Genomic DNA, 23762 nt, shown 5'->3' with positions numbered 1-23762 from the left:
ATAAAAACAACAAATAAAAGGTTTATGTCGAAATCTGTCCTGAGAGAGCCTCTCAAGTTGAATTGATCACGTTGATATTGTTTATTAATCAAACATTCATCAAAATTATTCAGCAGCAATCGTCATTTTTTATTCTCTGGTAATCTGCTATTAAACAACTTTCTTGATTAAATAAATCCTCTACACGTACGATTGTTCTAAGACCGAACAATTCAGACTTAATTCAATTTTATTTACATGGCTTCTTAGGATCAAAACGCAGTTTAATCAGAATCACCGCGACCTTTCCAATACGCGTACGTTGGGTTGTCATAAGCTTCTTTCGGCGTAATCGGGTACTCATTGGGAGACACGTTATTAACCAAAGATGTGATTTTCATCGAAGGCTTGCTTACGCTAAAAAGCCTCGAGGCTGGAGCGTCGACGAGCATGTCGGCGTACTTCGGCGGTAACTTCGCAAAGTTCGTGAGCCTCACCGAATTGTCATCGATTTGCTCCTGCCGCGCCGACGCTAACTCCTGCTTTAGATTCACGAGTTTTAACGGAGGGGGTTCCTTGATTTGTCGAGAGTTTGTCCTCACCAGTCGGACAGAAGTCGTCGTAGGTGTGGCTGTTTCAAGTGACACACTGTTGAGTCGATTGTCACTCGGTTTTCTCCTTATATTATATTTCCCTCTTGAGCTAAAACTTGGACTTTTCTGAGTGAGAGCTTCGCGTACCTAGTTATTGTAAAAGAATCAGTAGTCAATATCAATGGCAGATTCAGGAGAAGGTGCAAGCGGTCCGCGTCCCCCTTCCCCCCCCCCCCCCCGCCTCCCCACCCTTTTCATAAGATCTGCTGTTCTTTTAGCACTTGTGCGACACCAACATTCTTGCAAAGATAACCGGATCGCACGTTACTACTCAATATGTAGTTTACGACATTGGCTCGTCTTGAAATATTAGTTAGCCTATTTAGGCTCTGGTGTGTCAAAAGGTTTTCTGAAAATTCCAGGATCCGCTCCTGTCATTGTGTTTGTTGATCTTGTTAGGACACTATAATTTGGATATATCAACAAAGTTGAAATGGTAAATTGGCCACCGTAATGATTACAAAAGCTGACGTTTCGAGCGTTAGCCCTTCGTCGGAGCGAAGGGCACTGTTAGGACACTGACAAGTTTATTTGGGCAATAAGACTGTGCAACATCGATTACACTTCTTCTAATCGAACAATTTACAGTTGACTGTCCTTAGCACAAATCTGGAATTGCATCAGGTTTGTTCCATTGCGCTTTGTAATTGGCTCACAAAACTTGTCTGATCCTTTCAACCAATAGATCTTGTTACGTGCGTTTTCTGGTGCTTGAAGACATTTGTGCACATTCTGTTAAGTTTCATGTGGCTCTTTACGAATGAAATGCGCCTCAGTTTCGAAATTATACTTAGTGCTGTATAATGCTGTGTAGTTTACTCGTAATTCTTACCGTTTCGTTTATCCAGCAGTGCGCAAAGAAAATGAAAAGTCCCTGAAAAAGGGATCATACAGTTAGATATAATGTTATTCATAAGGAAAGTGCGCATGCGTTTTTTAACATTCAGCCCAGTCCTACACTGAATTAACCAACAGTAGATCTTTCATGTACATTGATAGAATAAGCAGACTTCTCTAAAATCGGTACACGGTTAAACCTACTAAATAGGTGGAACAAATGCGACCTTGAAAAGTAATGGCAATAGGACCAAATGGGGTCCAGTTCGGTCTGTAGTCATTCTCAGAACTACACTCACCCGGACGATTAGACTGTACTATCACAGCTCTGCTATTGATGGTTATGATGATAACGATAATGATAACGATAACGAGACCGGAGGAAAGTGACAGTGACAAGACGGTGATATTGATAATGATAATATTAATGGTAATTATAATGAGGATGATGTTGATATACCGCATTGACCCGAAAACACATGCATTATTCGTTAAAACGAGTTACAAGATGAGCACGTTTCTTAATCAAAGAAAGAATTTTGCCGTTTACGTTTTGTACCTGTAAAGAGTTGGCGATCGCAAAGATGTAATGGAAGAAGATCGTGTTCCTGTCAACCGCCATGAAACCAAACACCCAAGTGAGGCCAAGTAGAGGGAGCAACACCACTGTCACCTTGACACTGCGCCTGCGCAAGAAACAAATAGAAGGCAATTAGTTTTGTTCACTTCCGGGACGACGCTACTTTCGGAATTGTCTAAGTTCGAGTATTGTTAACTCCAGTGCGCAAGTGATAATTTGACGCTTTTTTATCCTTAAGAAACTTATGCGTCAATTATAATGACGAAGCCAACTTAACAAGGCGTTTTTTTTTTACCTTATATTTGATTTCTTGGCAGAGTTTTCTTCTCCAGCTTTTACCATAGTCTTCCTCAACAATACGTAGATAACGCTGACAAGGATGAAACAGTTGATCTAAATAAAGTACAAAAAATCAACCACTGTTTTAAATTCGAAAAATATTTGTCACCGGTAGAAACACACACGACAACAATATTCTACTCTGCGTCTATCAAATACCAAATTTTTGATGTCTGTGTGATCTAAGCTTGGTTGCTTGCGTAAGATAAGGTTACAGACTATGCTAAAGAAAATACCAAATTCACGAGAATCGTAACACATTTGACGGTATCACAACCAATTTTCCCACCGCGCGTGCAGTCTTAGGGCCAAAATTTAGCAAGCGGCGCCGAGAAAATTGGACCCTGGTTGGAGTCATTCAAACTGAAGTCCGCGCGCGCGGTGAATATCGCAATAATCATGTTGGCTGCTGTATTTGATATAGCATGTTATAAAGTAGTCATGTAACACTTTCTCGTGTTGTACCATGGATTATGCCGCACGTCACTTTCCATGGTATGGACACACGCGTATTGGCTCATAGTTATACCGGGAAATACAACTCACTCTTGGGATATTTAATGTTACACTTCACGAAAGCGCCGGTTGGTCAACTATCGAAGTGTGTATTTACTTACCGCAATAACAACCAGTACCGGAGCAGCAAAAACCCAAATTAGTTTTCCAGACAACCAACAGCTGAATATAAAAGGAGAAAACAAATATTGTCAAATATTTTGCGAAAGGAATAGAAAGATAATTACTATGAGCTAACAGGCCTTTTGATGAATTAAATGTAAATTCTGTCATGCCCCCAACGAACGCCCTTACTCTGCATATTAACGAGGTATAGCTTGCCTTTTGGTAACGCTGAGATGCACGCTGCAGGACATCTGCAGGTAGTTTCAAGCATTTTTCTGTAAATGATCCAATGAAGTTTTAATTTGTCTTGGCTTAGTTACCACTGGTGTCGTCAGTGCATCAACATCCAGTTCAGGTTTTTTTTACTTATTGTCCAGAAATTTCAAACAAGAGTCTAGTCACAGTTTGTTTTGTTGGTTCACTCTTTCATATGATTTCTTACAACTAGAAACACAAATGAATTAATATGAAAAATAATTACATGTTGTGGGGTCCGTATTCGTGGAAGGAAAGTCCTGTGGAGGCTGATACGAGAAGAATTGGTGCCCCTGAAAAGAGACAATTTACCAAAGCCCAGTTGTATAAAGGGCGGATAACGCTATCCAACGGATAAATCGCTATCCGACGGATAAGTGATAGCAAAACGTTTAGCATTATCTACCGGATAGAGTTTTATCCAATGGATAGCGCTATCCAACCTTAGAAAAACTGGGGCCAGATGCATAAAGAACAAAATGTGAGTTTTTTCTTTCAGATTTTGGGTTTGTTGGTCATGATGACGAAAGATTATGGAAAGAAAACCGTATTTGTATATCATCAGTGGCAAGGATAAAAGTGGTTCTCTTGTACTGCTGAGGAAGATTATAAAAACAGAGGAACTTAGTCGTAGGTATGCACAGTGCTTTTGTCCTCTCATTGAGGGGTGTAAATGAGTACCAGTTGACTGCCAGGGAAGTGGGAGGGAGACTAGCTATAATAGACAAGCCCTCTATTCACTGGCAGAAGTAGGGCTCTTAGTCGCGTTATGCAACGGAAACTAGGATAAAGTAGGATAAACTAGGATAAGCTCGGGTAGCCTGGATTTCTTTGTAAGTCTTAACTGTTACGTTAACTAACTCTCAGATTTTAATTCAACAATGAATGTTTCATGTAAAAGGGTGGGGTTTACATAAGCCTATAGATTTGATGCATACCTGCTGATACTCACGCGCGCGTGATGGTGAAACTTAGACACCCAATTACGTACGTTTAGAATTACACTTGCGCTCTAGAGCCTGGAAGGTGATTTGTGACCTAAAATGAATGACTCCGTTTGTCAAATACAGACGTTCTACGGAGCCTCTGATTGGTCACGCACACGGGAAATATCAACTATAAAAATAAGTTCCTCACGTAACGAGTTCAGTAGAATAACTTACCCCAACCCAGGACGTAGAATACTTTGTTGTACTTTTTGTTGCTAAAGACACGTACAATCTTGTTGTAAATGTGGATTCCCTCGGCCAACATCCAGCAAAACGAGGCACCAAGGAAGTAGTGGGTTGCTATAGAAACTATCCGACAGGCAAGCTGATAGGAAAATAGGAGGAAAACTAGCATTAATACTTTGCATGTGAAATCGAGAAAATACAGCACATCCTTCCAAGAGAAATTCCTCTTGATGCATACACCAGAACCAGAGTTAAAATCAATGATGACGAGTTATCAGACTATATTAGGCCCAATAGTGCACATACATCTGCATACCTTCATAATGGTGCCCATATGCGTGCATGTGTGCATAACTGTTAGTGAAGATACGTGCACATACACGCTATTGTACATACCACATCAACTGAAATAATAATGGTGCCGATGACGAAACACATTTGTGATAGACAGATTGCCAGAACAAGATTGATGTGAAGTCGGTAAGTCTCGCGCCTTGCTTTGGTTTCGCGTGGTTTCCTCCTGAAAGATGTTAAAGAAATAAACTACCTCGAAATCTTTTTTCAATAGAGAAAGGTAATTGAATCAAGCTGTTCAAAGTAAACTTTTCTTTGTTTTGAAAACTCAAATTGTCAATCATTTAGTTATGTTTGGGAAGATGTTTATAAAATCAAACATTGATAATATGTAAAAGAGTTTTTGAAACAGTTTATGACTGAGAAACACTTGTAAGTGTAGCTGTGTAAAACCATGGAACTGGATTTCAAGATATAAACACCAATTTTGGCACATCCGTGGTGCAATTGTTGCATCTACGAATTTTCTTTGAAAACTATCGACGTTACAGTAAAATTATGTTATCTTCGTACAAACAGCACAAATCAAGGTGAGTGTTTAGTGCAGCTTCATTTTAACTAACTACAGCATTGTTTTGAGGTCTAATAGACCTTATCTGAAATACGAAAATCAATCCGTCTCAAATGTCTTACATTGCCAGCGAGAATCCGAATATTGACAAAAGACAAAAGAAAATGGAGACGCAGCAGCCGACTAGTGAGATGTACTTCAGGGTCTCTTTGTGAGCCTCGCTCAGTTCATCCTGAAAATAAACCAAAACAGCATGTTAACAAAACTGAATTATCGCTCACGATGTAAAACCTAACTCGCTTGACGATAGAGGGAGAGTGGCATGATCTATTTATCTGGACAGTTGCTGTCAGGTAAGGCTGAGTTGGTGGTACATGGTAGCAAATTAGGAGCGAAAAACGCTTTCCTCTCGTCTTTTCCGCGATCTTGTTTGGATTGGCTGAACTAATGACCGTTAACTGACAGAAAGACAGACAGACAAATGGACAGACAGACAGTCAAACATAGGATATACGGACCGACTGACAGCTGGTTTGACTTGTCACCCGAAGGGCTGGCTCCCTGATTCACCGACAAGTGGACAGACGAAAGACAGAAAAGAGCACGGCAGACAGAGCGACTGACTGGCTAAGTGAGTGAGTAACTGACTGACCGACTTATTTGCTGGGAGACTGGTGAATAAAGTCTCAAGAATAATTAACCAACTTACTGGTTGGCCTACTGAATTACCGACTGGCAGACAGTTCGTTTAAAATAATCAGTTTCGTTCCTGTTCTAATGTGACTGCACACGTTCTAACAACAGCCGAGAAGCTGAAGAGAGGCTAAAAGTTTTACAAACTTATTTTGGTCTATCTTTCTTACATAAATTCCGTGCACGTCCATGATAAGACCATAGCTGGTGAGATGGTAACAGTGGCAGATAGTAATTTCCTCGGTGGAATAATTCCTGTAGCATCCTACACTAGACCAGTGCTTTGAAGGATCTTTAGGGAAACGGGCTCTGCATAATGCATAAATAAATTAATAAGAGGGTTAATTACTTGTAATTGTGCCGTAAATAAATATCGAGCCATAAAGCCAGGAATTAATGTTGCAAATTCCAACATTGCCTTTTCCTCATCATTCTGGTTTAATGAGCAGAATGGTACTTACATGGCTGTCTCGTTCAGAAAACTGCATTGCTGCTCACGGGAGTCCCTCTGCAATTAAAAAATAATTACAAGAAAATATTAAGTGGTTCTTTTAATTACTGTTGGCAGTGAGCCTGCTTTTTTTGATAGGTGAGGCAAAGTCTGATTTAACCGTTTCGTTTTTACCTTTAAATGTTCGAAGCGTAGTACGACCGGTTCTTTTAGATTGGCGAGATGATCTGGGTTCACATTTGTTACCATGACAATTACAATGATTGAGTTCAGGTCGTTGCTACCTGACCTAAGAAATAAATAACAGCGAGATAGTAATTGATCATTTTATGAGCATCGATCCGAGAAAATGGGAATAGAAGGCAAGAAGATGATAAACAAACACGCCATCCGTTCACGCACGGGGCACAGGGGCTGGGAGAAGGAATGGATCTCCATTTAATTACTGATTTTACAGTTGTGGGCTTGGTGGCCAGGCCTTTGAACAGGAGTGAGGCTTAGAGTGACCTTGTTATGATACAGATGTTGCCGCTTTTCAGATGCAAATTTCTTTGTTATCATGCTAACTAGATACTGGCTCCGGTTGTTCAAAGGGCGGATACTGCTATCCAACGGATAAATTGCGATCCAGCGGATAAGTGTTACCAAAACGTACTGCGCTATCCACCGGATAGAGATTTATCCAGTGTATAGCGTTATCCATCCTTCGAACAACCGGGGGCAGGTCTCTATCACAACAATGTCACCCTCAGCCTCACTTCAAATCAAAGGCTTGGCAACTAAGCACACAACTGTAAAATGGTCTATTGGCTACCCTTCACTTACTTTTACAAAAAGTCCGTTCTTACGTTAATGCACAAAGTGTGTTTTGAAACTTCGTGTCAATCTGTTCGAGAACTTTTCTCTAAAAAGACAACTTCTAGGTCAACTCGCTTTCCTAATCAATTTAATGTCATTAGGTTTAAATCTGATACTGGAAGAAACACTTTACAGAACAGAGGCCCTGTAATCTGGAATTTTTTAAATAGACTAGGTACAGTGTCTGAAAATTTTAATTCCTATAAGCAGATATTAAAGAAACACACCAGGGACATTGCGGAGTATTCTTTTAGCAAGGAGGCGACGTTGATCACCGCAAAAAAGATGATTTTATATACTTTTAAGCATTTTAATTTCTGGTTTTATATTATTATTTCAATTAGGCTCTTGTAAATCTCAGTTTTTTTTATATACTTTTAAGCATTTTAATTTTTGGTATTATATTAATATTTCAATTAGGCTCTTGTAAATCTCAGTTTTTTGCATGTAGATATATTGATTTCTCCCTGTACATAACTTTTATTCTTTTGGTAATATTTTTTGTTTGTCAAATTTTGATTGTGTATCAGTAGGTCCACATCAGCCCTTCGGCTGCCAAACAATCTCAACCTACTTATCAAATAAAGTTTACTTACTTACTTACTACTATTTGTCAAATAAACTAAGTTGTTTTGGCTCTTTAGGGATGATATATTTAGATTCATCCCTAAAATTCATTCTCTAAAAAATTCATCCCTAAAATTCATCCCTTTACTTGAACCGTCGTTAAGTAAAGTCTGTTTACGAGTCTAGTGGCCCATTAGGCCGGTGCTTAACTCCGGTTTCTGTAGCATGAAGCGACTAGGAGTATTTCTACTCCCCCCTGGATGGGATGCTAGTCCATCGCAGGGTTACCCCCAGCATTAAATCGCCGGTACCCATTTATACACCTGGGTGAAGAGAGGCACTGTGAGGGTAAAGTGTCTTGCCCACGAACACAACACAATGTCCCGGCCCAGGCTCGAACCCGGACCACTCGATCCGGAGACGAGCGCTCTAACCATGAGGCCACCGCGCCTCCAATCGCGCCTTTAACCGTCGTTAGTCCCAATTTATTTGTTTCGATAAGAATAGAAAATTGGCTTGACTCAGAGGTACTATGTTGTGGAACAGCCCTTGCATGAACTCCGATCAAAAGTTTCTTTAAGCGAATTTAAACGTAAACTGCATCACTGCAGCTTTGAATGAGACACGGCATCCTTAGAAAGCAGCTTTAGTGATATAACAGGTTCTTATTCTCATAATACCGCATTAATTATTAGTTTGTTTAGCTAGGCAGAATTAGATATTTTATACTCTCAGATTGTGCTGAAGGAATTTTTACCTTGTATGAATAAAGTTATCTATCGGTCTAAAGATTTATTGTACTTACATGAAGAGGAGTGGGGGGAGGGACGAGTGCCGATATCGACACCACGGCAGGGCACTGAATTTTTGGTCGCGGTGACCTAAATGGATACTCCAAAATCAGGTTTTCGATTGACGACTGGAAACTATTATCACTTTTCAGTAAGTAAGGATATAGGTTCCAGTCCTCACTCGGAAACCCGAGTTTAGAGTATCTATTTAAATCACGACCCTATGTTTATAGGGCTTCAACTTGATTCGTATCATGGATTCTTCTGACTGTATCTCATGTTTAATCACTCCTATGTAATACCTCTGTTACTTTACTTTACTCGTATGTAATACCTCTGTTACTTTACTTTACCTTCCATCACTAGAACCGTTGGATAAAACGTTTGCCATTCCTTTCAGGAGGGCGACAGAGATCCCGACAGAATCTGAGAAAGAAAAGCACATCTTTTTTTCCAAGAACAGAACACGAAGAAGCTCACAAAAACGCAAAAAAAAAAAAAAAAATTCGGGATAGAGACGTCGAGTTACCATTGTCGTTTCTATCTTTCACAGTAGCACTTGGTATTTTGACGCTGTGCGGCGAATTGGGAAAAACTGTGGCATTGAAAAAGGTTTGTCTGCTTTTTGCATTCACTTGCAGTTCTGCAAAAATAAAACAACAGCTGATTTTTATGAAAAGGGTTTTTTTCTATGTGAGATTATTCCCCTCAAGTTACTCGATGCATCACTCCGGCCGTTCTTCGTTGTTTCTAAGATGACCTTAAAAGAGGCCTTATTTTCATATGAACATCCACACGAGACAAACATGTCGCTAGGCGCATTAGAAGACAACTTTTCAAAGGCTAGGTGTCAGTGTCACAATTAACAAATGGTAAACACCACAGCGTACACTATTGAGTTATGGATGCACGCGGGAGGTTGCTAAGCACCAAAGAAGCGTAAGAGTCGCTCGAGGCGATAGCCGAGAGCGACTCTAGCTTCTTGAGTGCTTAGCAAACCTCCCAAGTGCATCCATAACTCAATAGTGTACGCTGTGGTGTTTACCATTTGTTTTATAACATAACATTGATACATTGTAGCTAAAGAGTTCCCTTTTATTTAACAAATCTTACGTGACCAGAAAAAACAAGTGCGCGAGAAAAATAGTCTTTGCATTTGTTCACGTCAGCAGCGTACACCCATGGGCAAATGGGGGACGGTAAATTGACCAATCAGAGCGGGCGCTTTACTTTGGTTATGTTATAACTTCGCATAGACTTATTAACCCTCTATGCTCTAACATTAATAACTATATTCTACATACTATTCTCTATACATTTCGTAAGGTACTGACAAGGAAAACTTGTTAAACAATCAAGACGTTCTTTTGCTGGTGATAATTTCCTTCATTCTTGCGACCATAATGTTTGATCCAGGAGTAATATTGTGCCGAGATATTAGATGCTAGTCACCTTTAAAATGATGTAGGAAAGTTTCATGAAAGGCTCACATATTCAGTCTCCCTTAAAAACTGATATGTTACCTAAATTTTCCGTAGATATAAACACATCCAAGCCATATTTTCCTTTCTCATCTACTGATTCGATAATTGCAGGTACCACATTCTCTACAACATTTGAAATGACTGTCGTTGGTTGTGTTCCCTGTGGCAAAAGGTAAGATATTTAAGCAAGTACATCTGTTTTCGTGAACTTCTCGTAGTTTACAGATTTGTTTTCACTCAGTCAAACGCCTTAGGAGGCTGCTTAGCAATTAATTTTAGGAACTGCTTTTTGATGCAAGTGATGTCAGTGAGTAATGATGATGTTTCAGTTTTCAGTGCAATATTGGTTGAAATACGTATGATGCAGGATCCTTCGCAGTAGATAGCGCTATTTATGCAATAGCGAAAATCGGACATGAAAAAAATCAGGCCTGTACGGGATTCGAACCACTGACCTCTGCGATACTAGTGCAGCGCTCCATCAATTGAGCTAACAAGCCATCTGGGAGCAGGCCGTTAAGTTGATTCGTAATAAACCCATTTATTCATTGTATCTGATTTATCATCACGGGTTTATTACGAATCAACTTAACGGCCTGCTCCCAGATGGCTTGTTAGCTCAATTGGTAGAGCGCTGCACTAGTATCGCAGAGGTGAGTGGTTCGAATCCCGTACAGGCCTGATTTTTTTCAGGTCTGATTTTCGCTATTGCATAAATAGCGCTATCTACTGCGAAGGATCGTGCATCATACGTATTTAATACCGCAGTTCAAAATATATCAACTTCATATATTCATTGTATCTGATTGGTTGAAATCTTAACAGAGGAGGCGAAGGGTTACCTTTTTTTGATTGAGCTGTTGCCATGACAATTTGTTGTCATTGTTCATCAATGAACTAACCATTGTGCTAACTCCCTATAACACAAAAGAAATTTCGAAAATAAGTACCTCAACAAACTGTCTGAACGTAAATTTTAAAAGTTTAAGTTTTACTTAAAAATGAGCAATCGATATATACTCTTATAAACCAACCCTTCTTGTGATAAAGAAAATATGAAATTCCCCTGGACGGGAAATTGGTCCATGACGTCATTTTTCTTTGATAGTTCATTTCGATGGTTCTTATTTGTACTCTTTGGTGGAGAGAGATGTTTTAAGAGCTACGTTCTTTTCCCAAGAACACATCACATTGAACCAGAAGGGATCGAAACTCGTGCCTCACAGTCTAGCTCGGTGATTAGCGTTTTTGCACGTTTTGGAGAAGAGCAGGGAATGTTGAAAGTGACAGTTATTCGAGGAGCCGCGATGAAACAAGGGACCTTGTTTCTTTGTGTGTAATGAATTCAGGGAGTGTTAACAAAAAGGAAGGTTGTACAAAAGATTCCAATAGATCAGTGGCGGATCCAGGGGGAGGGTCCGGGGGTCCGGACCCCCCCCCCTCTATCAGGCCTGACGCTTACAACTTTGAGACTGAAATTCTTACATCGACAGGATCGTATATCACTTTTTAACTGGCTGATCTTTTTAATTAATGAATCCAAGCAAACGGTCAGCGGCCAAGGAGTTATAACGTGCAACCGCGACTGGTGGGAGGGGTGTGGGGGGTGTTGGGAAGAAGTAATTTGCCTCAAAAGAGTCTAACAGTCCTTTCTGAACCAAAGTTTGGACCCCCCCAATCAAAACTTCCTGGATCCGCCCCTGTAGATAATACTGCAGAAACGGTGAAGGAAACCTTGCCTCAAACGTAATGAAAGATCTAAAATCATGTCACTTCCATACCATCATCAGCTTTTCGGCTTCTCGTTTACTGGTGTTTAGACTCTTCATCTTACTTTTGACATTTTCCAGTACATCAACCGTCTCTGTCAGTTCTTCACTGCTCATTTTCTTTAAGCCCTTCACTTCATCTGCGATGTGAGATGTTGCTGAAATAACAGCTGCCGCGTCTTCAGCTTGCTGTGGATCATTATCGTCATGAAATAATGAAATGGAATCACGACGTATTTTAAACGAAACTGGATTTTAGTTCAACCTTCTCGCCATCAAAAGTATGGAATCAAACTTTGTTTTTACGACTTCCTATGATACATCTTACGATAACTTGTGCATATTGCTAACAAGTTACGGCTTTAAATTAAGATTTCCTACTCTAAAAATGGTATTAGAAAGACATCTCTTACCGCTATTTTTTGCTTTCCCTCAGCGAGTGTTGCACCCAACGGCTTTCTCTCTGTTAGGTAGCCAAAGAGCATATTTGTCATGATTTAAGCGCAAACAAGAAACGATTAAGAAGGCGCACGGATTAACAAGCTTTGGATGTTAGAGATTACAGTGATATGAGATGTAAGAGCTACTAGAGAATAACGAGGATGATTAGATATTTCTTTCTTCAATCCTTATCCGCAGTTAAGCAGAGTTTAGTTATTGATGACTTAGTCACACTGTTGCGATTCTTGCCAACCAACCATCACCGAGGGCCATTTGTCAGACGGTGTGTATTAGCAGATGAAGACCTATTGAATAGCATTTTGGGATTACGAACGCCTGTATTTTTTGAGCAGGGAGAACAAATTTGTCCGGATTTTAATTTTGGGCTGCTAAGGATTGCAAAGTTTCCATGCTTTAGGTTTTAGTAAGCATAAGAAGAACACTGCACTATCAATTATTACAATAAGGGAATAAGTGAAACCTCTTTAAGAAACCTTTCAACTTTGCTAAACGTTTCCTTTAACGTTCATTTTTGTAAGCAGCGTCAAGAGGGCTTATAGCCCACACTGGGAAGACTTATATCTTATTAACGAAGTGCGAGGGCCGTACTGGGAGAATATCGGCCCGAGGTCTTGACAGTACGGACCGAGCGCGCTCGGTCCGTACAAAAAAGACCGAGGGCCGATATTCTTCCAGTACAGTCCCGAGCAAGCTCGGTTAATAAGAGATTTATTATACGACAGAAGTTCAAAGGGACACAAGTGCGGTATCATTCAGGACCATTCGGGACAGTGCCCGGTCCAATACTGAGAGGATATTTACCGGCAATAGAGCATTTTGATTGGTTGATTTTAGTTATTGGCCCTCTGACTGCCCGAGTCGTGTAATAAATTGATTTATTTCACAAAAGCCATCTTTAAAGAAATTTCGGAATCTTTGGTTGTCTAAAACTGCGTCCCAAGACTGCGCCATAGTTGGCTCTAAATGATTGGCCATATCTCACCTTCACACTTTTTAATTTCGTTGTTGAACGAATACCCAGTCGCACAGGAGCAGTGAAAGCCTCCAAGTGTATTTTTGCAACTGACGCAACCCATAGCAGAGCTCTGCAGACATTCGTCCACATCTTCACAAACCCTCAAATCGCTTGTGAGCCGGTAACCATCACGGCAAGAGCAGCGGTAACTTCCATCTGTATTATGGCACTTGTGCTCGCAAATAGAACTGTTGTCGCACTCATTTATATCTTCACAATTCGTCTCGGAACATTCAGTGCATGAGGCGTTGTTGCTACAACTAAGGCTTTTATTGCAATTCTGTTCGTCGAAAGTTCTTCGGTAGCCTTTCCTACAAAGACAGTTGTAACTCCCAGGGGTATTTACGCAATCCTGGGAACATTCCCCGTTGTCTTGCAAACATTCGTTGACATCCGAGCAATTTTTGTTATCAGAAGAAAGTTGGTAACCTCGAAGGCACGAGCAATCATACCCACCTGGAGAGTTATTACACTGCTGTTGGCAACCGTGCTCGTTCAACTGACACTCATTAATGTCCAAACAAGATCTTTGATCCTTTTGTAGCTCAAAGCCTCCTAAACACGAGCAGTTATAGCTTCCAGGAGTGTTTACACACACTTGCTGACACCCTGAGCGGCCGAGGTTGCATTCGTCTATATCCTCGCACGTCTTTCCATCGTTCGCTATTTGAAAACCGTGTTCACACGAACATTTGAAACTTCCAGGTGTGTTTGTGCAATAGACCTGGCAGCCACCCTTGTTTATTGAACACTCATCGATATCTTGACACTGCGTGCCAGAGCGAGTGTAACCCGAACGACATTCGCAGCGATAGCTTCCCGGAGTGTTCACACATGTATGCTCGCACAAATTGTACCCCTGACACTCGTCATTATCCACGCATTTAAACTTTTTTGCAGACCAGCCCTGGTTACACACGCAGTAAAAGCTACCTATTGTGTTCACACACACATGATCGCAGCCGCCGTTGTTAGTGCTGCATTCCTTGTTGTCCCGGCACGATCTCCCGTCTCCGTTGAGTTGGTAACCGTTCAAACACGAGCATTGGTAGCCTCCATCCGTGTTGATACACGTGTGTTGACAGTCATGTGTGCCCAGTTGACATTCATCAATGTCCTGACATGATTGATTGCTGCTTTTGAACTTGTAGCCAGTGACACAAGTGCATTGGCGACATTGGCAATTGCTTTTGGTGTCATTGCAAGACAAGTTACATGTACCGTGGGTAATGTTGCAGTTGTTCTTGCTATCATTGCTTTGACATGTTGGAAGGTACGGTAACGCCTGGTTACAGGTGCAAGTGTAATCTGTATTTTGGTGAATTTCTTGTGTTTGGCAAAGATGTCTATGTTCCTCGTTGCAAGGACTTAGAGCTAAGGTGAAAAAGAAACAAGTTAAAGCAAAATTAACTTATTTTCTTGAGGGTAGTTAACATAAATTAGCGCAATGCAATCCAGATAAAGTAACCTCAAATGGTATTAAAAGGGACTTTAACCACTTGAGAATGATTACGAGAATTATCTAAATTACATTTCAAATACCTTCACAAGTTGTCTCGTGTCTCAGGTCATCAAAAGCGATGTAACCCCAGTTGCCGGTGCCCATATCCACCAGTTTCACCCTTGCCATGCTACCAACAAATTGTTGAAGATTCACCTTAGTTCTTGTCAGCTGAGGTTGACAACTACCAGTCCTCGATATTACAGTGCTACCATTGACCACAATCTCCATGCGCACTGTTTGAAAATCACAGCCACCTACAGGAGAGATGAATACATAGTTAAAAAAGTATGATGATACGGCATGTTACTAATTACCTGAAAGCCTTATTATACTTTTGTCTGTCCTTACCACCAATCAAAAAAGACAACGACGGGCTTCTGATGAGAAACAGCGGTGACGTCATCGTTCCTTTTGCCTGTTTTCCAAGTGAGGAACTTTGCCGTTGGCAGGGCGTTGTGACATTTCTGTGAGTGTCGATCAACCAGTTGCCTTGGTGATCAGAGTTAGAGGATCCTCCAAAAACTGGCTGATGGATAAACGCAGTACCCTGCTTGGACCAATCATCAGCACCATGCTCAAAATTGAAAATTGGGCAATCTAAAAGAGCAGAAAAAAAATAGGAAGTTTTGGATGTAGTTTTGGGATTGAAATGATTTTCTTATTTCTTGCCCTTGCCTGACTTAAGATGGCTCCTCTTTGAAATTTTTTTTAAAATATGGTTGTAAATTAAGATAAAATTAACCAAAGCTTTTCCCAATCTGCCCCTTAATGGGTTATTTGTGTAACACCTTTTTAACAATTCGCAAGGGCTGACTGGCATATTTCTAGCGAAATCATGGAATAGTCTCTTTTTCAACGACAGTAACCTCAAAGGGTTCTGTTTAAGCTTTTTCATGAAGCGGAAGACCCAAAATTGAGGTTTGATGTAGAAAAAGCAACTTACGATTTGTGCAACGCACGACTCTTGCAATCCATGTCCCAAAAACAAAAAATTCAAATTGCGTAATTAAAAGACGCGGGTGAATCATCAGTATGAACGTTTTAACAAATTCGTGTCAAACAGATAAGAATGTTTAGTTTGGAGAAAGCACCATAGTTAGAAACAAGTACATCCTCGGAGACTCAGGAGCTGTGCCCGTGAGATTCCAAATCAGGGCGAAATACCAACAGATTTGATCTGAAAATTTCCTCTCAAGCGTCATTTTGGAATTTATTTTCGTTTCGCTTTAATCTTCAAACATTGGACCTTTCAGTTGCTTTCGACTCTTTTTTTTTTTTCGGTTTTCTGCCTTCGGTAATTTCTACAATAGTATAAAAAGAACGGAGAAGAATTCTACAAATCGTTGTTGTCTAATCGTTACTTTTGAGGCTTACGATCATATTAAAAAGGAATCTACCAAATTATTTGACTACTACGTAATTTTTAGTGTGTGGGAGAAAATACAGAATGACTTTCCAAGTTATATTCAACAACATAAAAAAGAGATGAAATTTCTGTTCATGTTAACAATAGTTTCTAGCCAGAATACACAATTTAGTGTAAATGTTATCGATTATTTAAGAATATATGACAACTATATCAATTTCTAGTGGAATCCGTTTCTTTTTCAATTGAGCCTTATGGAAAAGATGTAAAATATTTTACAAAATTATTCGCTTTGAACGACACAACTTAATTTAATTTGTTTACTCTTAAAGTTACCAAATCATAATTATGTCCTAAAAGGCCATTAAATCAGTTCGAAAACAATTTGTTTGGAAAAGCGACTTAGTGGCTGAAAAAAACGGCTTAGCGGCTTAGTGGCTGAAAACTTAGCTACAGTGTTGATGTATGGATTCATTTCCTAAGTCATGTAGTCTCCAAGAACATTATTAGATGTAAGACGTGTTGTCAATTGTTCTTCGGTTATTAGAGATCATTCAACGATCACGACAACATACTTCAGTTTTTCACTCACATTTGGCAGATTTGTCGCTACTTTGACTTGCGTCGATCAACGATACAAGACCCTGAAGAACGGCAAAACCGTTTAACATCAAATTTACTAGATACATGGCGCATTCCCGATGGAAACATCGACTGCCGGCGGATAATCTCTAATGAAACTAGAAAAGAGCTTTCTACGCAATAACCGACAAAAAGAAACAAGAGAGAACCTTCCAGATGAATTAACTGTTGATCGTTCCGTGCTGCGTGGTAACCATGAGGACGTCGGTAGGTGATTTTAGAGTATATTGTTTATCTTAAAGTTGAATGCTACCTCACGTTGATTAACCTAATCCGGAAAAACCTCACTCGAATTTTTATTTAAATCTTAAGACTAAGGTTCAATTAATTTCGGCGACACAACCCACGGACCTAATTTATCGTATCATACTTTTGTCATAGCACCCCGGGGAGGGAGATGACATAGATATTTACTTACATGAAACGTCTTGAGAGGCAACCTTCTACATTCTGGAGTCGGGTCTGCCTTTGTCTTAAACGTATTGAGTAGGCGTTGGTTTCTTGTTGCTAGACCAAATTATTGGCGGATGCAGAGTTGTGTAATTTTGATTATTTGACAATTTGTCAAGATAATTTGAGAATGAAGAAAATGGGGATAGATTTTCATCAAAGTCTCCTAGACGTTTGAATACCAAGGATGTTATTAATTTTCCAGCCTCTCTCAGAGAACACAAGAACTGACCGATTCATTATCTTGGATCACGCCGGATTGTAAAGTGTTTGACGCTTTGTTTTATTTTTATGTAAGTCACTTCAATAAATAAGTTGTCAATTTGACGCCTCGCTTTTCCTCAAAATAAAACAAAAAGCAATAAACTTATTCAAAATTTCGATGTATTCGTTTTTTTGTGCTATAACAGTCATCTTTTTCGTAAACTACAGTGTCCATGAAGATGTTGTAACCACTGAATTTCATTTATACCTGAGCTTAAATTAATACTATGCGCGTGATTTGATCTTTTGTCCTGTTATAACCCAAATTTGCAAAATGTTGTGAAAATGTTGCAGATAAAATCGGAAAAGAAATGAAAGGAAGATAACGCTTGAAGATTCTTATTATCTACTAATTTGATAGCTAAGTTTATTCATTAAACCTCTTCCAAGATTAAACCTCTTTTAAGATATCAAACCACGGGTCTCAGGGTGAAAAAGATAAGACACATTTTCTCGAATTGAGTAAACCTCTACAGTAACCATGTCAGTAAAACTGTTCTTAATGGCGGTTTTGTTTTTGATCCATGCAATAGGCTACAAAGATGAAACCATATTCAACCAAATGAAATTCGGGCAAGAGTGCTGCAACGATTGCGTCCATCAATGATTAGATCGATCATTTTCGCGTGGTTATACCATAAAGTTGAATGGCATTCTTAAGCAAACAATTTGATATTTTGAAAGAAGTGCATTTGAATCATAGGCCTTTAAAATTTGTGTCAAAATATTTACAGCGCTTTTGAAGCAAATTTGCAACCAAAACCTGAGGTGCTGCGTAGTTAAAAGGAACTGTACCTGAAAGGCATTCAAAGAGTTGGGTTTTCGTGGTACCGTAATTTTTTTTTATCAAAACGCAAGGGCAAAACAGCTCATTAATTCTAGTTTTTAGTTGGGGCCATGGCGTGCGGCCGACGTCCCGGCCTGTGCAATTTGCGTTTAAGTTAAACATGCCAACATTTCTCTACTGAATAGCACAGCTGAGGCATACCGCTGCGTTAATTTAATAATTTCATTTGTGAGTATGTTCAAAGGAAAGCAAGGTCCTACGAGAAAACATAGTAACATTTTTCTACGGCTCAGGGAATGGAAAATTTTTGCCGTCTCGATAAGTTACCCATGGGACTCGGAAGATGGGAGATAAACTTAACCTAAACAAAAAAGAAAATGACACAACGATAATAAACCTTGAGCCTAGATTACAACCCGGCCTTGATAGCAACTTTTTTAGCCTCGAAGGCGCAATGAGCCAAAGAATCGTTCTAATAAAATTTAACGAGGCCGGTTCACCGGCTAATGAACGCAGAGGGCGTTTAATCGCGAAAGTGCAGTAGTCAATTTTCTTTATTCTGCTTATTCCTTTTTTGTTTTACTCTACAACACGGGTATGTAAAGAGTATTTTTGTCTGATATTTTGGAATTTTACTTTACTTAGGTGAGTTTTGAAGAGGGATTCCATTTCCAAAGAATAACGTAGGTCTTCCAGTACATGTTCTCGAAGCTTGAACTTTCCTAGACCTACATGTGCCCGACATAGCAATACGCTTTACATGGTGATTCGAACAAAATATAAATAGTTAAAGATAAGATTTATGGTGGCTTGAGCGTTATTTGCAAGGATTGTAACTTGGTTGGATTCTGTTCGCAAAAACATCGCTCACGATAAACGTAACGGAAAAGAACCAGGACAGGACGACCGACCGTTCTTTAATATCTATTGAGCACAAATATTAAACAGGAAAGGGTACACATTTGAATGTTTTTGGTGCGAAAATATATCTTCTTATCGAATAAATCATTTTTGTTGCCTGCGTTTCTTAAAACAAGGTCATTTGAGAACTACGTATGGCAGGGTTCAACACAGTTGATTTAGAACTGATTCTGAGCTAAAAATTTTGTGGCAAGGTGCGTTAGGTTAACATCATGTCCCTGAGCCGCGTAATGCCTCTCATCATACAATGTATTTCAAGAAAAGCCGCTTTGTAAGAATATTTTTCAGGTTTTGCAGGTACATGTAACAGCTCTATTCGTATGGGGTCTAGGTCGGGTTTAAGAATGGAAGGCATTTTTACTGGTTTAAATAAGACATCTAAGTCTTAAATTTTGTTTATCTAAAAGGTTCTCTCAGCAGCAGAAGGCGAACAAGTCTTAAAGCTTTATTGCCTGTCTTACCTCGCTCATCGTAAGGCTTGCAAACAAAAAACAGAACTATATTTGTTGTTGTAACGATTGCTTTTAGTAGAGAATTGCCAAATGATCTAGGGTCGCCAAAGACTTGACTCAAGTTAGCCACTCGGACCCAGACCTCTACGGAATACCCAGTAAGGCCCCCTAAACTACTGCAAACGTTATAAAATAGCATCATTTGATGAGGCAGTAGGGCGATAACAAATCTTGGCCAAAATGAAGTACTTGCATGATAAGGCATCTGAACCTACGACAGACATCTTACTATCATACGCGCATGAATGACAGATGTATTTCAACTGATTGCGGCGTTTTCACCCTTTGCAACGATCTGCATTGAGATAGTTTTGATGAACAACTTAACTCTGAAATCTGTCCACGGTATACGCCCGGAAGCTATATTGTTTGAGACTTTTACGCACAAACCAATAGAAAAAAACTATAATGCCGTGTTGAAAAAATTGTTTAACCTGAAATGCAAATTTGCGTGCCTTAGAACTAGGACAGATCATCTTGTCTTAGAAATCATTTAAGTGCTATTTCAGGATACATACATGCGAGATTTCTCCGGCCCTTTTCACAAACTGGCATTTCAGGTTTTTTACGCGGTTACTTTTGAGTCAAAAACTTAAAACATTTTCCAACGAAACGTTGGCGTCATTGTTTCACAAATCATTTTTATACCTCAGATGCCACATTTTTTTTTAACGTCATGTCGAGAAACAATTATGCAATGCCTTGTAAATCCAGAGCTTTTTCAAAATGTTCTGCATTTTCTTCATCACTTAAAGTTGCAATTAATTCAGAGAATAGCTGATAATGTTTGTTCAAGTCTCCACCATGTGTTCGAATACTAATTGGAGTATATTGGTTCCGCCAACAAGAGCCTGTGACTGAGATGTCATTTTGAATGTAGAGACGTAAATAATTTGATAAGATAAAAACACTCTCTAACCGATACGTGAACTTTTTAGTGTTCATCAGCTGCCCAGGTAAGTAGTAATTAGAAGGATCTCGTATTGTGGTACTATAGTAGTCATGAAAGTGATTCCTTTGTTCACGATTAAAACAATACATGTCAATTTGCAATTCCTTGGGCGACTCATGCTCATAGAGTTTGAGCTGTGATAGCCTCTGTGAAGACAAACATCTTTTGAAATGTTTCACAAATTAGTAAAGGACTCTGCTACAACGGAAAACACTGTGTAGAAGACCAATAATTTCCATTATTTTTCAAAATTCTCTAAGATGGGAGTATGACGTACCGTTTTGTAGATGTTGTATAACGCAGCATGTAATTGCGATTGCAATATAGACCGCACTTTAACCATTGTAAGAATTGAATATACACTTGAATAGCGACAAAACATTTAACGCTATAATTAAGTACAAATCAAGTATATTGCCCTTCTCGCCATAGTTTTCCTATGGTGATTTGATCTCGAATTCTCGTTACGAACTCTGCTATCTTTTCTTTTGTCCTGCGTTCGTGAAAAAGTAATCAAACTTGCTCTCAACATGTGTTAGTGTTACAGAGGCTGAAGGTATTAAAATTTTGTCCATGGCACAATGAAAATCTATGGCACAATGAAAATCTAATCACGTTACGTATTGTCCGTATATTGCTCAAACGATGGTACACGAAAACAATTGCCGGATCGAAATGCACCAATCGCAGCAGGCCATCACGATACATCAGGTAATGCTGTGTCGGAACCAGTCGACCCCATCGCCTAAAGAAGACTTGCAGTAAGCAGTCAAAACGTCGCGTTCTACAACTCGTGACTTTGTCTTTTCTCTGTATTTGTATTTACCGACCAAAATGAACAGTTTTAGGTGAATGCTCGAAGTACGCGCTATGTCGTCTTTGTGAATACCGGAGTCCTTACGTCATCATCCCTAACATAAAATGACAAATAAAGCTTCGCATGCAAAGGGGTGTTTTTACGTAGATTTCTCTTCCTGCGAAGTTTGAAATAGTTTACTAAGGATAGTCAAATACATACCTGAATAACACAGTACCAAGGCTTGTTTGAGCTGTAGAAATAAAAGTAGTCATTTCATTTACCACATTTCGTTCTTCTATTATATTAACTCCAGAGTAATGCATTTGGAATAGCTTCATGTTTTAAAGAAATTTAAGGCTAGACATTTTTCCATATAGTTTTGTATTATTCAGATTTCAACTGAAAGCTGAGAAAAAGGTTAGACATTATTTTGTTAAAACTGAATTTTAACTCTCAAGATTCGTGTGTTGGGTGTCCTTAAAAGTAAAATTAGTGGCCCGCAATTTACGTACGGTCGATTGTCATGGAAAACCCTGGGGTAAAAACTGTTTTCGTGCCAAATTTTAGTGAGGTTTGTAGATATGAAGGAGTAATAATGACTTACCGTAATTATGAGTACTCCAAAAAAGTAAAAAACCATGTTGGATGGTGGCATCATCGATGCTGTGAGAGTCTAAACTTTGGACGCCTTCGTGTTGTCAAATAGAGGCAGATTTTCAAGTTTTTTTTAAGCTTATTTGCTTTCAGTAAGGAACAAGTTCAACTTGACTCAGGGAAGAGTCATTGTAATAACATAGAGTTATGCAAATTTTCGATGGAAAGCAATACAAGTTGGCAGGGTTTCTGGCGATGAAGACTATGTTTTAATTGAAGCAATCCGTTTTCTTTTGCCGACGCAACGGATATTTATCTTTAAGAAGGTATCCGTAGTGTGGGGTGCCCTGAAACGCTATTTGAATAATCAAGGCGTATCGCAATTAACATCATTTTAAAGTGTGATTTAATTTTCGTGGATGCGGAAATTTGTTTGTTTCTCTGACATTGAAAAGCAGGTTTTGTGAGTAAGGAGCTCCTCACTAGTCAGTCTTTAAGAAGGTACCCGTAATGTGGGGTTCCCTGAAACGCTATCTGAATGATCAAGGCGTATCACAATTGACATTTTAAACGTAAGATTTTCGTGGATGCGGAAATTGTTTTATTTCTTTGACATTGAAAAGCAAGTTTTGCGAGAAGGGAGCTCCTCAGTGGTTTAAACTTCCATCAAAAAACAAAAAACAGGCAAGAGAAAAATATTTCTAAGCGATTTCTTTCGTTCTAAATTTTAGCCACTTGTTTCTTTGACGAAAACTCCATATAAAACTTAACAAAGGGCGAGGAATCATAATTTTAGTGAAATTGTTACTTCGTTTTTTCTTCTGAGTGCAGAAATGGAAATGGAAAGTGAGACATCTCTTTTTTAATGTGAATAGGCGATGTGGTCAAGACACTGCTCAGATGGAATCAATACTGCTATGGCGCGCATATGGCGTTAGATGAAAAGCTTTTAAACCAAGGGCCAATATTTTAATGGCGTTTCGTGTTTTGATATAAAAATTATCGACAACGATATTGTGATGGCATCTTTAATATTCAAATACACATCACAAATCGTTTCCAAAAGATTTGATTCATTACCTTACGGATACATGATACATGCTTCTCACGAAAATCAAACTTGAAAAACAAAACAAAACAAAACAAAGCAAAGTAAAAAAGGGTTCCTTTCAATCGACATTGTTCGTACCGTGAGATTAATCCATCTTAGTCTACGAATAATTTCAAACGCTGAAGCGTCGAAAGTTCGCGCCATTTTATGTGAGTTTGCATCTGGATCTGGTTGAAACCCCATTGTGCAATAATTTAGAGAAAAGCCTTTGATCATTGTGTTTGTTTTCCTTTGGTCTGCAAAATGAGAAGAAGCTCTTCCTTCTTCACCTACTAAGTCTTTGATTCAATGGAAAAGGTGCTCTATACCTCGAAAAACTAAGATGATTCTATCTAATTGTACATACGGAAGTTTAGGTTCCAATATGGCAACTTCGAACGAAAATAAGTCTCCAACTCTACTTCTTAAACTTAAGAAATATGTCTGTGTTTTCTCAATGACAGGAAGTTTACTTCACACTTAAGTG

General features: G+C 39.2%; 1 protein-coding gene across 2 annotated transcripts; it reads right to left on the bottom strand.

Moving 5' to 3' along the window:
• Position 1: 1 nt before the first annotated feature.
• LOC111340942 (uncharacterized) lies at positions 2–22497 on the bottom strand. 2 transcript variants are annotated; one of them, XM_088763226.1, is made up of 23 exons: positions 22196–22497; positions 21811–21841; positions 15247–15495; positions 14937–15152; positions 13362–14768; positions 12331–12380; positions 11930–12106; positions 10991–11065; positions 10188–10308; positions 9194–9307; positions 9018–9090; positions 6623–6737; positions 6459–6505; positions 6168–6306; positions 5427–5536; positions 4836–4959; positions 4428–4578; positions 3491–3557; positions 3006–3066; positions 2345–2442; positions 2029–2155; positions 1465–1506; positions 2–719 (listed from the first exon to the last, which is right to left on the bottom strand). In XM_088763226.1, exons 1-23 carry the CDS (start codon positions 22247–22249, stop codon positions 264–266), a joined length of 4104 nt encoding a protein of 1367 aa, XP_088619352.1. In that variant the 5' UTR covers positions 22250–22497; the 3' UTR covers positions 2–263. The 2 variants fall into 2 exon arrangements, with proteins under 2 accessions (XP_088619352.1, XP_088619351.1); XM_088763225.1 differs by lacking the exons at positions 21811–21841; positions 22196–22497 and adding an exon at positions 16857–17080.
• Positions 22498–23762: the final 1265 nt, after the last annotated feature.

This window comes from Stylophora pistillata, chromosome 6 (genome assembly GCF_964205215.1).
Source record: "Stylophora pistillata chromosome 6, jaStyPist1.2, whole genome shotgun sequence".
Taxonomy (NCBI): Eukaryota; Metazoa; Cnidaria; class Anthozoa; order Scleractinia; family Pocilloporidae; genus Stylophora; species Stylophora pistillata.
The sequence above is the reverse complement of the archived record's forward strand: the minus strand, read 5'-3'. Positions and strand labels throughout refer to the sequence as shown.